Source organism: Meira miltonrushii (assembly GCF_003144205.1).
Source record: "Meira miltonrushii strain MCA 3882 unplaced genomic scaffold FA14scaffold_1, whole genome shotgun sequence".
Classification (NCBI taxonomy): domain Eukaryota; kingdom Fungi; phylum Basidiomycota; class Exobasidiomycetes; order Exobasidiales; family Brachybasidiaceae; genus Meira; species Meira miltonrushii.
Window position 1 is genome coordinate 3,422,991 of NW_020289943.1, and position 14,361 is coordinate 3,437,351.

At 44.1% G+C, this 14,361-nt stretch overlaps 6 protein-coding genes across 6 annotated transcripts; 3 read left to right on the forward strand and 3 right to left on the reverse strand.

Moving 5' to 3' along the window:
- Positions 1–16: 16 nt before the first annotated feature.
- Positions 17–1,408, forward strand: FA14DRAFT_159743 (DnaJ-domain-containing protein). The gene has a single exon (XM_025498362.1). The coding sequence runs from the start codon at positions 89–91 to the stop codon at positions 1,304–1,306; it is 1,218 nt and encodes a 405-aa protein (XP_025358239.1). The 5' UTR covers positions 17–88; the 3' UTR covers positions 1,307–1,408.
- On the reverse strand, positions 1,331–3,064 carry FA14DRAFT_159744 (cyclophilin-like protein). Its single transcript, XM_025498363.1, has one exon. It carries the CDS (start codon positions 3,041–3,043, stop codon positions 1,457–1,459), a length of 1,587 nt encoding a protein of 528 aa, XP_025358240.1. The 5' UTR covers positions 3,044–3,064; the 3' UTR covers positions 1,331–1,456.
- Positions 3,065–3,773: 709 nt separating this feature from the next.
- FA14DRAFT_119499 (AIP3-domain-containing protein) lies at positions 3,774–7,148 on the forward strand (the record flags this gene model as incomplete). The annotated part of the gene is made up of 4 exons (XM_025496353.1): positions 3,774–4,470; positions 4,717–4,821; positions 5,320–5,863; positions 5,996–7,148. 4 exons carry the CDS (start codon positions 3,774–3,776, stop codon positions 7,146–7,148), a joined length of 2,499 nt encoding a protein of 832 aa, XP_025358241.1.
- An 81-nt stretch (positions 7,149–7,229) lies between these two features.
- Positions 7,230–9,569, reverse strand: FA14DRAFT_20983 (NOL1/NOP2/sun family putative RNA met). Its single transcript, XM_025502002.1, has 2 exons — positions 9,056–9,569; positions 7,230–8,806 (listed from the first exon to the last, which is right to left on the reverse strand). The coding sequence occupies exons 1-2, from the start codon at positions 9,355–9,357 to the stop codon at positions 7,339–7,341; spliced, it is 1,770 nt and encodes a 589-aa protein (XP_025358242.1). The 5' UTR covers positions 9,358–9,569; the 3' UTR covers positions 7,230–7,338.
- Positions 9,570–9,749: 180 nt separating this feature from the next.
- Positions 9,750–10,549, forward strand: FA14DRAFT_187989 (thioredoxin-like protein). Its single transcript, XM_025501633.1, has 2 exons — positions 9,750–10,061; positions 10,132–10,549. Exons 1-2 carry the CDS (start codon positions 9,761–9,763, stop codon positions 10,512–10,514), a joined length of 684 nt encoding a protein of 227 aa, XP_025358243.1. The 5' UTR covers positions 9,750–9,760; the 3' UTR covers positions 10,515–10,549.
- Positions 10,550–10,969: 420 nt separating this feature from the next.
- FA14DRAFT_105054 (uncharacterized protein) lies at positions 10,970–13,945 on the reverse strand (the record flags this gene model as incomplete). The annotated part of the gene is made up of 1 exon (XM_025495727.1): positions 10,970–13,945. A coding segment is annotated over one exon (2,976 nt), but the record flags the coding sequence as incomplete, so codon positions are not given.
- Positions 13,946–14,361: the final 416 nt, after the last annotated feature.

Below are 14,361 nucleotides of genomic sequence, written 5' to 3' on the forward strand. Positions count from 1 at the left end.
ATCTTCCCGTCAGAACAACGATCATATCCTCAAGAAGATCCACGAAAGCATATTTCACACCTAGACATTGAGATAGATTTGCTTCAATATGGGTGCAGATTATTACAAGATCCTAGGAATATCGAAAGAAGCAACTGATGATGATATCAAAAAAGCATACAAGAAAGCAGCTCTAAAATGGCATCCTGATCGTAACAAAGACAATCAAGATGCTGCAAACAAGAAATTCAAAGAAGTGGGAGAAGCATTTGAAGTGCTCTCTGACAAGAACAAGCGGGCTGTATACGACCAATATGGTGAAGAAGGACTAAAGGGTGCCGCAGGTGGTGGTGGTGCCGGTCCTGGCGCTGGTGGCTTCCCAGGCGGTGGATTCCCCGGTGGAGGCTTCACGTTCACAACAAGTCCTGGTGGTATGGGCGGCGGTGGAGGATTCCGTCCATCAGATCCAAACGACATCTTTGCACATATCTTTGGCGCAATGGGAGGAGGCGGTGGAGCTGGAGGCTTCTCTTCTATGTTCGATGGAATGGACGATGGTATGGGAGGAGGTGGCTCCCGATCTCGTCGTGGCGGCCCAAGTATGGGTGGCATGGGAGGAATGCCCGGTGGAATGGGCGGAATGGGAGGTATGCACGGTGGAATGGGAGGCATGGGAGGTATGCCAGGCGGAATGGGCGGTTTCGACTTTGGCAGTGGTGGCCATGGCCATCCTGGTGGACGCTCTGAAAGCGAGGTTGAGATTAAGGATATCGAAAAGCCTTTGCAAGTCTCTCTAGAAGATCTCTATAAGGGCACAACAAAGAAGCTCAAGGTCGGTAAGCGATTCTTGAATGGAGAAAAGGACGAAAAAGTTCTTACAATCGACGTTAAGCCTGGTTGGAAGAAAGGCACGAAAGTTCGCTTTGCAGGAGCAGGAAATGAAGTCTCGCCAGGAAAGTCACAGGATGTCGTATTTGTGATTGATGAAAAGCCACACGAAACATTCAAACGTGTGGACAATGATCTGTTTACAAACTTACAGATTCCACTTCTTGATGCTCTCGATCCACCTAAAGCTGGAACACCAGGCTCGAAAAAGTACATCACAACATTAGATGGACGCAAGATTGACATTCCAATGCCAAGACCCAAAGCAGGCGGCACAACTATTCCCAACGGCGGAGAAACTCGTGTAGCAGGAGAAGGAATGCCAATCTCCAAAACAGGCGGTAAGACAAAGGGTGATCTAGTGGTCACATGGCAAGTAGAATTGCCAAACCGCTTGACGGACGATCAACGAATCGGCGTTCGCAAAGTGCTAGGATAGAGTAAACGCAAAAATACCCAAGACTGCTCTAAATCTCCAATTTCAATAATCATGTAATGTTACAACAAATTTGGGCCTTCGATAGACTTTATCGATAGAATGTCATATAGAATACAAATGCAATAGTCTGAATGTGTGCGGAAAGATCTTTTACCACTTGTCAAGATTTCGAGGACGAGGTTGATCATCATGTCTCGAATGATTGCCTCGATCATATGACTTGTGCTGGCCATTAAGATTGTGTCGCTTGTCTCCTCCTCTTTCATCTACCCAATCCCTACCTCGTCTACCACTTCTTGCTTGTTCTTCTCGCGCTCTCTGATGACCGTCTTGACCACCAAAGCCTAGCTTGAGAGCGCTGAAGGAGGAAGAATCTCGCGGATCAAGTGTGATGTATTCTTCACCCTCATGTTGATCTTCCAAGACTGCTTTACCGCCAAAATCAAAACGATGATCCCGCCACCCCTGCTTGTCATCTTCGCCATCTTCGCCGCCGTACTCTCGCATATCCTCCGGTATCTCCTCCTCCGGTTCCGGCTTAGGTATTCCTGCCTTGAATTTACCGTTTTGCTCACTTCGCATACGATTTTGAAACTTTCGTAATCTCTCTATTGTCTCTTCATCCTTTTTGCTTGAGCCGGATGATTTGCCCTTTTTGTATTTTGCTTTATACTCGTCCAATAAAGATTTGCCTTTTCCCTTTGCCTTCTTTTCTGATCTTTCTGCTCCTTCATCCACCTCTTTCTTTACATAGTCTCCACGAATGGACGCCTCCAGTGAAGCAATCTGATCTTCGGCATTATTTTTCTGTCTCTTAGACGCATGGTCTTCACGCAAGTTTGATAATGAAATAGCTTCATTTGCTCTTTCAGACTCATGATCTCTATCGGGGCTGACCAGGTCCCTACGTTTTGTCATTGATGCCGGAATGGTATCATCCTCCGCGCTGCTACGCTTTCCCTTGCCCTTTGAATCATCACCTCGTCTTAGACGTTTGTCATCTTTGAGCAGGTCGTGACTGCTTTTTGGGCCCTTGAATACCATCTCCTCTCCATCTTCTCCATCTTCATCAGCTCCAAAGCTCAATAATGCTGTATTCTTCTTCTTCTTTGTTCCCTGTGAAGAACGCTCAAGCTTTCTAGCTTCTGCTTCCTTTTTGTTCTTCTTTGCGGCTTGCTTTTCTTCCCTGGTAATGCGCAATTGTATTTGACCTTCGAATGGATTCTCCATTACCCGAACTGTTTTCAATTTTGGTGGATAAAGCGGTTTATCATCCTCGCCTACTTCTCCTACGCTATCTGCAAGGGCAATGAGATTGTATATGGTATTGTTGTGTATCCTTCCGAACATCGTATGCTTACCTTGAAGTTCTGGCGTGTTTCCCAATGTAAGAAAGAATTGACTTCCATTCGTATTCCTCTCGCCTCCATTAGCCATGCCCAGCAATCCTCTCCGATTGAATCGTAACCTTTGATGAAATTCATCTGCGAAATCTTGACCATAGAATGATTCACCTGCAACTCCGGTCCCTGTCGGGTCGCCAGATTGAATGATAAAATCAGAAACGAATCTATGCCATATTTGATTATCGTAATATCCTTCCAAAGCCAACGCAATGAAATTCTTACATGCTAAAGGACATTGATCGGCAAACAATTCCACTTCAATTTCGCCTCGAGAAGTTTCCAATATTACTTTGCCGGAGATTGGCGGTTCTGTTATGTATATACTTGACATCCCACCGCAATCCAAACATGTCACCACCAAGAGGTGATGGTTGTCATTCAAATAACACTTTACAGGATACCATACGCGTATTCTAGAAGGGGACAATCATATTTTCAACCACACGTGTAAATGAGTGTGTATGCCTATAGGCCAAAAAGTGGGAACTTGAGCAGAGGCCACTCCAAAGAAAAGGAAGCAATGACGCTAAGCTTTGGCCTGCATGAAATGAAATGCTACTAATTGAAGATACATCAAGAGGACCATCATCCTTGTGTGTGAAACATATCGAAAGGGCAATCCATCATTTGACAACAGTAGGGAGTGTGTGTCAATCATGTTGCCAGGATTATCGACAGTTTTACGCAGGGATAAGGAGAGACAAAGGGCTTCCGCTTTGACCCAGTCAGGAGCATCAACAGGTTCCATAGGCGATACATCAGCAGAGGAGTCCGGAATGTATATGTCAAACGTTCCTCAATCACCAAATTCTTCTGCCAATCATATTCGACGTAACATAGGACCACCACAACTAATTGCTGGAACAAGCAATTCTTCCATCTCTCAATCTCCGCCTCAAGGAATGCGGATGCCATCTGGCTTATTACCTGAAGAACATAGAGCTAGAGAAAGGGAAAGAGAACGATTAGCAAGAGCACAGCTAAGTAATGCACATACAGGTCAAATGATGGCAAATAGACAAATACAACAAGAAATGAATGCATCATCACAAAACGGAGACATGCAACAAACTCGTTATAGTTCTTCACATATGGAAAGTTCAGTTACAAGACTTTTAGTGGCCACAAAGATGTTACTTGAAGCATTGACAAAATGGTCTTTGGGTCAACGCACAGAATCACAAGTATCAGATATTTACGTGAGATTAGGAAACGATTTCAATGTTGCCAATGTGGCTTTTGGAAGCTATGGGATTGACATGAGCGATTTGACTTCTGTACCCGATGATCTACGAGATTGTTTGGAGAGGTGCTTATCCGAAGACGCTTCTCCGCAAACTTTGGAGATACACTTACCAAGAATCAGAGAGATCATTATCGGCTTGCTGCAAGGCTTGAAGAGCAAACAAGCTGAATACAAACAGTTGGTCATGCAAAGGCGTGCATCTGCAAGGTCAAGCAAGACGAAGACTGAACGTGGAGCGATCGTCGATAGCAGTACTATCACTTCTGCGATTCCAGAAAGTAGCAGATTGTCAGGCGCGAACGGAGGTGATGTTATGCCAAGGGATGGTATGGGAAGAAGCTCGACAGGTGCAGGAGCTTCAGTGTTTGGTGACGACGTTCGAAAGAGTATAACTGGAAAGCGACCTATCAATGCACCGCCAATCACAGAAGAGGCAGCATCATCGATACAAAGACCCACCAGTGCATCCTCCTCACGTCAATCTGATCAAGTTCGACCTCCACACAGACGAAGTAAAAGAGAGACTGGAGAAAGCAGAACAGACAACACAGATGCCAGCAGCGTTCGATCACCCTTATCTGTCGCTACATCTAATCTGTACACCGAAAAAGATTCAACAGAGGCTGCTTTAGGATTGGTAGCTGACAATACACAAAGCAACATATCTCGATCACAAACATTGGGTTCCTTGAACGGCGATACAAGTCATAATCTTGATGATTCTCGTACTGCATTGAACGAGATTGGGGATGCTGCAGATCCAAGTGTTCGAGCATTGAAAAGTCGAGATGCCCTGGAGAGAAGGGCGAGCAAGAGGTTCAGTGCTTATACATTCAACAAGATGGGCGTCGGTCTCAATCAGGGTCTTGGAATGAGCTCGTATGGTCTTTCGGGACCAGGGAGTGCAATGTCAAGTCCAGTTGCTGAGCGTGTGACAGTCAATACACCTTCAAGAGGGTCTGTGAAGCGAACTGGAATGACGAGATCATCATCTGAATTGCAAACAGCAGACACACCTACAAAAGGTCCACATAGAGAAAGGAGTGCACTTGCATCAGAAACGATTACAGAAAATAATGATACGCCTTCTCGCAAGAAAGGATCCCGCACATCTCCTCGTCATAGTCCAAAGATTAACCAACATTCTTTGGCTCCTCCTCTGCCAATGTTGAAGGATCAATCTAATAGCTCGACAGAGTCATTGCCTTTTGTTGATGCACAAAGCCCTCAAAAAGAACCTATCGAGCTGGATAATGTCTCGGAGCGTCACCCAAGCTCACCGACCAAGATTCCTCCTGTTCCTCCACTTCCCTCTCTCCAAGAGCAGGCAAGGCTTGATGCTGCACATGGGGTCAAGACAGCCAATCATCGAAATGTGAGTGGATCTAGGACTCCAACGGCATCATCTTGGAATGCTAAACAAGCCAATAGTATGGCTTTGTTCTTGCAACTTGGTCGACAAACGAAGAAGGTCAATGTCGATTTGGATCCAACAGCGCCATTTAAAGGTCTAAGCACTGGCAAGTTGCGTATGTTATTCATGGACAAGTTCTCTTACTCGCCTGGAAAAGAAGACTTTCCAACGATATATGTCAAAGATGCTCATAGCGGAGTCACGTATGAGCTCGAAGACCTTTCCGAATTGACAGACGGAACAGTTTTGACGCTCAACATAGAACCGCTGGATCAAGTAAAACAACACCTCGATCTCACACTTGGCAGTATCACGCGTGAATTGCGTGATCTCAAGACTGCAATGCAAGATCGTGATCGTGAATGGAGCCGTAGAATATCTGCACACCCTCACGATGGTCTCTCCCCACAAATTTCAATGGCTCCTCGTATTAGTGATGCACAATTTGCCAAAGCAGGAGCGAGAGTCGCACAGTACAAACGTGCAACGATGTTTTTCGGACGTGAGCAGCCTGAAGGGGAAGAAGAGCAAGAGGACAAAGAGGTTGAGGATAAGAGCAAGGATCTGGAAGGATCTACACCCGTTTCTCCAACTGATAAATCTACTCCACCAGTCATCAACAGGCCCAAATCTGTTGCTTGGCAAATGGCCGGTGATCAATTGAAGAAGCAATACGATGAAGTGCTGAATGTACGAAGACAATTGGCAGTCATGGCACAAATTCAAGATGATTTCAAATCAGACGTTGGCGGCTTGCTTGGTACATTGCGTGAACAGGCAAAACGGGTCAGGACTATTGCCGCAATGGAAGTACCAACAGAAAGGAACTTTATCATCACTGGAAAAGCAAGACTAGACAGTAATTCTCAAGAAGTTCTGACGCTGGTCGAAGATTTGCTTGACTTGGTCGATGATCTGAAATCAGACGTGATCCAACGTGGAGTGAAGCCGAAGCCACATGCTATGAAAAAGCTTTCAGAGGATATCGATCGTGCTACACGTGGATTAGAAGAATTGTCGAAATACGTTGATTTGGTTAAGCCTAGTTGGAAAAAGACTTGGGAAATGGAATTGCAAAACATTGTTGATGAACAAGAGTTCCTAAACCACCAAGAAGGATTGATTGCCGATCTCAAAGAAGACCATGCAAATTTGCAAGACGTCTTTCATAACATTCAAGAAGTTGTTAAATTGCGTGGTGCAAACAAATTCAACCTTTTGGGAAGTGGTGCAAACAGCGAAAATGCATTGTCTAATATATCCTTACGTACATACATTCCCCCACCACCTGAAGAAGGTCATGAAGGCCTGTCGACCGTTATGATGGAGGTGAAGTCGCAAAGACCCGATCACGAGAAACGGTTGAAAGCATTGGAAGCGGCGGAAAAGCAACGATTAAAGGAGAATCATCAAAGGAAAACACAAGAAGATGAATTCCAATCTGAGTTGACCACTTTTGTTGATGGAAAAGCTTTGAGAAAGACTGGAGGTTATATGGAAACGGAGAGAATACGCGGGAAACGTGACAAGATGACATTGAATGCAATGTTTGGAGCTGGAGGTGTTGGAGGAGCACCAATTTCGGATACTGTCAAAGCACCACCAAGAAAATTAGTTGTGGGAGGAAAGAGCAGCGGCGGTACAAGCGACAATGGAAGCAAGGAAGCTTTAACGCCTACGGCAGGCTATTCCTCAAATGGAAGTTATAGTGGTGAATTATTGGGAGAAGCATCAACCCCACCGGAAACGTTTTCTGATGAAGTTTCGGAGAATTAGTTTTGACTTTATAATATCATCATTTGTATAGCACTTTTTTTTCAGAATAATTTCATTCATCTTATTTTTGCTAAATTGCACAAACACGAGTCAAATGGCTACAAGATACTGTCTGATAACATTGAACACAAGTGAGAATGAAATACACATGATGCGGCGTGAGATAGGATAAATGAAAAGAACTACGTGATTAAGCTGATGTACCGTTACGCTTCTTTGCCTTGTTCTTTGCTTGTTTTCGATTGAGTGATTTAGCAATGAGATCTGCGTCTTCTTCTGCATCAAAAGTAACATCTGCCAATCCGTCTGCGGCTGAAAGGGCTGAAGTATCAGCATCAATTTCACCATTTGCGATAGCAGATGTAATTTCAGCCTTTCCGTTTGTTTTGACACTGGAAGGAGCTTCAACTTTCAATTTGCAAAAGAAGAAACCGTCCATATTATGAACATGCGGGAAAATACGTTTGGTCAAATGCATACGGTCATCGAATGTTTTTCCACGGAAACGCTTAAAGCCTTCACGTCCGAAATCGATACCTGAAGGTACGATTTTGACATTCTTTCGCTTTTCCAATGCATACTGAACAACTTGTTCGTTCTCCTCTACCAAGACGGAACAAGTACTGTACACCAAGTATCCGCCAGTCTTTGATCTTGGATTGATTGAATCAATTGCGCACAAGATCAATTGCTTTTGCAAATGTGTCAAAAGTTGAAGATCTCTGTCGGATTTGTTCGTCTTGACGCTTGCATCTTTGCTTACCACTCCAGAACCACTGCAAGGTGAATCAAGCAACACGCGATCGAAGCCACCGATCACTTTTGGGAACTGACGTGCATCGTAGTTGCAGACGACCACATTTGTACATCCTAATCGATGAATATTTGCCGTTAAACTCTTTGTTCTTGCTTTATTGCTATCATTGGCAAATACAACACCCGTATTCTGCATCAATGCGGATAGATATGTACTTTTTCCACCAGGTGCACTTGCCATATCAAGTACACGTTCATGAGGTTGAGGTGAGAGGGCAATGACGGGTAAGAAACTGCTAGCAGCTTGAAGCATATAATGACCAGAAAGATATTCTGGTGTTGCTCCAATAGGTACACCACTTTCAAATACTTGTAGACCGACTTTAGTCCATTTACCAGGGATAGGTTCAAGATTTACACCTCTGTTGATCAATGCTTGTGCTAAATCTCTCCTTCGGGTTCGCAAAGTGTTTGCACGAATGGTGACAGGACGAGGTGTCTCATTTGCTTCAAAGAATGCAAGAGCTTCGGTAGGGGAGAACAATTCGAAGAATTTCTCTGCCAAGAAACGGTTGTAGCCATAATAATTGCAAATATCGCGAAGTAGTTGTTCGGTGTATTCGCTTCGACTAGGTCCGTCCTCTGTAGCGTATCTTTTGAAGTTTGATAAGACGTTTACGATTTCTTGAATTCGCATTTGGATAGATTGTAAGTCTGCTGAAGTAGATGGCCCAGCATCGCCTTGGCCATCATCAAGTGTAGGTAGAACTAGATCACCTGCATCGCTCATATCTTCTTCATCTTCGTCCTCTTCGCCGTCCAAATCATCTTCATCGATTTCCTCCTCATCTCCTTCTTCATCTTCTTCGAGCTCTACTTCATCCTCGTCTTCCTCATCTTCGCCGTGCATATCGTATCCTTGAGACTTGAGCAACTCTTCTAGTCTCTCCGCTTCAGCTAGTGCCTTTTTCTTCTGTCTCTCTGTCATTTTGCCTCCGTTTGCTGGAGCGAATGCAGCTATTGCTTCATTGACAGCATCTTCGTCAACACCGCCTTCCTCTTCGTCCTCTGCGTCATCTTCCTCCTCGTCTTCTTCATCATCTTCCTCATCCAGCCCTTCCTCCAAGTCTTCATCGTCTTCTTCCTCTTCGTCATCATCATCTCCATCTAGACCAGGGAAACCATCATCCTCGTCATCATCGTCTGCCTCAACATCAAATTCATCCACACCGTCCTCTTCTTCATCATCAAAGAGAGCATTTCGTTCTTGTTCCTTCTTATCTTCTTTTGCTTTCTTTGCCTTGCTAGCCGGTTTAACGATGCTTGTATTAATTTCATCATCATCAGCTTTACGTTTGCCTTTTTTGAGAGCTGCAGAAGCACTTGGCTTTGCTTCTCTTTTCTCCAACAATGGTGCTGGAGGAGGCTGCTTGTTCTTTGCTCTTCTTCCCATGTTTGTGAATATTGCTATGAATGATGTGTATCAAGACAAAAGATGGTAATTGTCCCAATTCAATCCTTCTTCTCCATAATCTTCTCACTAAAGCCTTGATTTTATTAAAATCCAAAATTTTTGGAAAATATTATTGCACGTGATGTGTCTGTTTGAGTGTGAAGCGCGAGAGCTTTTTCATATTCATAGCCTATGAAAAACTTTAATCAATGACAATGTTTGATGCAGCAATTGTGGCACTTTAGCTGTGCCGACAAAACATAGTTTAAACGGTGTTTGAAGTGAGCACGGACTTCGGGCCACCATATGACCGGCCGGCAAGAGAAACGTGGAGGAAGGAAACAATCCGAACATCACTCATATCATAGCCACCATCTTCTTTTACCAAAAAGAATCAAACAAAATGACAGTCGTAGTTCATCACTTAAATAATTCACGTTCTCAACGTATTTTATGGCTTTTGGAAGAGTTAGAGGTTCCATATACCATTGAACATTATGAACGTTTACCAACCAAACAAGCTCCTCCTTCTTTACGCAAAGTTCATCCATTAGGAAAAAGTCCAGTGATCACAGATGGAGATGTTACCGTTGCTGAATCTGGTGCAATCGTAGAATACATCATTCGCACTTACGGTAAAGGTCGTGCTGAACCAAATGAGCAAAATTGGTTAGCCAACACTCAATGGAGTCACTATGCTGAAGGTAAGAATACAGCCTCATACATGCGAATACATGCATATATACTAATTTTACCCCTTCCCTCTTCTGACAGGCTCCCTTATGCCATTGATGGTCAACAAGCTCATCTTCAGCCTCGTCCCTGGCCAAGCTCCCTTCTTGATCAGACCTTTGGTATCTTCAATCTTTTCAGCATTAACAACAAAAATGTTAGATCCACAATTGAAAAATCATGTTGAATATATCACCGAAGGTCTCAAGAAACAATCTCCAAATGGTGAATTCGCTTGGTTTGCAGGAGGTGATAAAGATGGTAATCCAACTTCGGCAGATTATCAAATGCTTTTTCCGCTCGAAGCTGCCTCTGCTGGTCGTATAGAAGTTCCTGAAACGATCAAGAAATGGGTCGAGACTGTTCATGCCAGACCAGCATACCAACGTGCTTTGGAGAAAGGTGGAACATATGCCTATGCATAAAGGTTCAACTGAATACGTTGAAATAAGCGATACCCTTGTGATAACTTCAAATGCATAATTTGTAGCAAACGTTTTTAGACAATACAATATTGCTTCAAATTATATTCAATCTTAAACTTGGAAGGGGTATGTGGTATTATACAGTGTGAAAAAGTGAACTCCTGAAAAAAGGTAAGAGATCGTATATGAAATTCCTAGAACCATCGACGTGAGCCACCGCCATTTGAACGAGAAGTCAAAGTTGTGGCAGTCGTTCCTTGACGATGTAATGTTGGTGAAATTGTGCTTGAAACCGTACCACTACTTGAGACATTGCTGGCAAAATAAGGAGATTCAGGCGAATTGATGCTGTTGTACGTTCCATCGTTGTTCGTAAAGACGTCTGAAGTTGCGCTATTGGGTACGCTTTGCAATTGTTGTGGTGCTGTACCTCTAAAATGATGTTGATAATTCATCGTTCCAATCAATTCAAATACTTGTTGGAAGTCATATGCTCGTCTTTGACTGGATCGAATCCTTTGAACAAGGATAACTGCATCTTCTTCATCTGACACTGTACTGCTGCTAAATGTAACATTGCGTAACTCATTTGTGCGTATCAGTTGAACCAATTGACCCGAAACGCTGTCACGAACTTCAATAAATCGCGCATCAAATGCCAACAAAAACGGTTCTTTGAATGCCGTTGAATGTGGACTTCCTTCCCATTCGATAATTTGATCTAACTTGATTGGCGAACCGTGGCGATCGACAAAGCAAGCAAATCCATCATAACACAAAATGAATTCTCCTTCTCGATTTTTGAACATCCCTAATGGCTTCACCGCTTCAATTCGCCTGTTCAAAGTATACACCCTCGGATCATCTCGAGTTGTAGAAAAGTCCGGAATTGTGCCTGGGATCAAATGATCCAAATCAATGATCTCAAAACCACGTGCACATACGATGCATAATTTGGATCGTAAAAATTGCATCGAATAGGCTTCGGAAGGAATAAAGAACGTCTTGTATTCACGGAACCAGTCCGAGGATTTTGAGTCTTTTCCAAATTTGCCGAACAAGCCTCCTCCGCCTGATCCTCCTTTCGTGTGATCGCCCTTACCGGTCGTATTAACTGGCTCCAATGCTCTAAACACACTTTCGTTAGGCTTCTTCTTCATATAAACCAAAAGCGTACGTTCTTTGACTTTTCCCACAGCAAAGAACATCACATCTCGATTGCCGCTTAACTTTTGCGGTGGTCTAGAGATGTTAGGTGAATTTGCACTTGGTACGAGAGCATCCAAACTGTACGAAATCAAGACCTTATCCGCCAAAACTACAAATATGCCAAATTCCTCCAAAACAGCACATTGCATCACCAATTTGAGATGCAAAACCTTTCGCAATGATTTGGCGTCATTACGCAATCCTATCCAAACACCATCAGCGCAACCGATAGCGATCAACCTACGACCATCTCTCGTCCTGAATGGTACTGCACATGTCACATTTCCGTGGAAATCAGCAGCACTGACACCAGGGGGTGGCTTTTCTGGATCCAGACTATTGATCGGAGGTAAGGCAAAGAGGTCAGAAGAAATTGGCCAGATTTCGAACAATTTATTCGCCTCTTGCACTGCTAGGCGCAGTCCGATCGCTTCTTCAATCTTGGCTCTCCATTCATCTCTCTCGGCTTTGTTGGCAGCATAAAAAGTGAGAGGTTCCGTTTTTCCTGCTAAATGAGTAATAGTTAATGGGAATAAATCTCGATTCTCTCGATCGGTTCGTAGATGGAAATTGCTCAATCCAAGCGAGCGCGAGACAGGCGCTTCCGCAGAACCCGCGATCTGGATCATTTCCACTGCAATCGGTCTCTTCTCCAATACGAATCGCGACACAATTCTTTCTCCTTCTTCTCGCTTCTTGGTCTTGGTGATGACAAAGTAATTGTCAAATAGGACGGCCAACAGATCTTGCCATTCAAAGTCTGTGAAGTCAGGCTTTCGATAAACACGGCCTTGATGTACCAATTGCCTTTCAGGATTGAGCAAATCCATATGAATAGCAACCTTCATGCGCTTCGTTGATAAATTATAAGCATATTCTCGAATTTTGACCTTGGTTTCGGCAGCAGCGACCCCTTTTTGAATCGATTTACACTGCTCATCGACCAATTCTACCGCTTGTGTTAAACTTTGCTTATCAGCATTCTTGTCATCAGTATCCTTCACAATCGATTTGAAGTGCAAATTGTAACGTGGCAATCGAGTCGTTGCACGTTGAAGGAAGTGATCCATAGGCAATTTATGACAAGCTGGATCTCTTCTGCATTCCTCTAAGAACGTAGCCAAAAGTGGAATGCGGCTTGATTCGCGTTGAAGGCGATGTTTGGCCATAGGGAAACTGGTCATATTTCTTTCAAATGCTGTTCCCCATTCAAGGGCTGCATCTAGGTAGATATCTCCAATGTGACGCACAACCGGTCCATCTTCCCTTTGTCGAATATGAAGTTTTTCAACCAGAGCGCGAATCACATTTGTCAATTCAATATGATTCGAGAACACTTCTTGAACGAAATCCAGTCGTTGTTTTTCATCGTGCAAACTGCTTTGCTGGTCAGTCACCGCTGGAGATCGCAACAAACGGTTCAAGAACAAATTTTCGAGCAATTCCAGATCATTCAAGAACTCTTCCTCTTTTTGAATAAGTTCGAGAATTGCATTCTGTCTTTTGATCTCACCCTTTGATAACGTCTTGAGCATGTCTGCTGATACAGTATCGGACCATGCAATTGCATTATGCGAAGCTCCCGGTACTGATTTCGCCCCTTTTGCTGCGCTTGGATCTTCTGCAATAGATGTTCGTACGTCGTTTGCAACTTGTTTGCTTTGTTGTGATCTCGGACAGCTGTAGCTATAGCAAGCTTTATTTGGTGGTGCGTTAGGATCACGACATAAAGCACTGTAGCAAGATGTCAATGGGGTGAATACCCCCGTCGGTAGGTCGACGAGATCATTTGCCCGCGTCATTTGTCCCCTGTGAAGCTGATTACCCCCAAAGGAGGCACGGGATAGTTCGACATCGAAATCATTTGCCTTTTGTACATGTTCCCCCATGCTATCCTCCAAGAACATGTACACCTCTTCCACCCCATCTTCCAGTTCGCTCGAACCCCAATCGACTTCGTGAAAGAATAGCTCTTTTTTCAACGACTTTGCAATAGATAGCGCAATTTGTCGATCATCTGTAGCTGTGTATGTCGCAGATATCATTCCTTGCGCTGCCCAATCTAGCTTCTCCTTGGGAATGATTGCTTCGATAGTAGAAACCACATCCTTTCCTGTGAAGCTATGCGGGTAACTGACGCTTCCCTTGACTTGTATTCCACGTGGAATAGCATCGCGCAATAGCAATGCCATATTAGACAACAAAGATAAGTCTGGATCTTCTTGATTTGGACTTGGGGTGTCATCTGGCATGAAACCAGGTGAGAGTAAGTCAGCAAATTGCAATTCCCATTCACTTTTTTCTCTAGCTCTGGTCCCATTTTGCATTGTACTGTATGCCATGTCTCGCTGGCCATCTCTCGGCGGCAGTGACGATTGAGTAAGCTGATTGTTCAGACCTGGCGCGATAATGGTCTTCCCGACGATTGATTTGCTACGATTCAAAGTATTGTTGGCCACATCATCATATCTTGGAGGTAAGCCCTGTACAGGCGTAGGATCAGGAGGCGATGCCAAATTGACGTGTTGAGCGGAATCGTTGATTGTCGGCGTCCCTTTACGCGAGGGAGCAGTAGGACGAAATGCCGTGGTTGGACTCCAGGTAGGCGGCGTATGTGGTTGTTGGCCGTTGCTTTCCA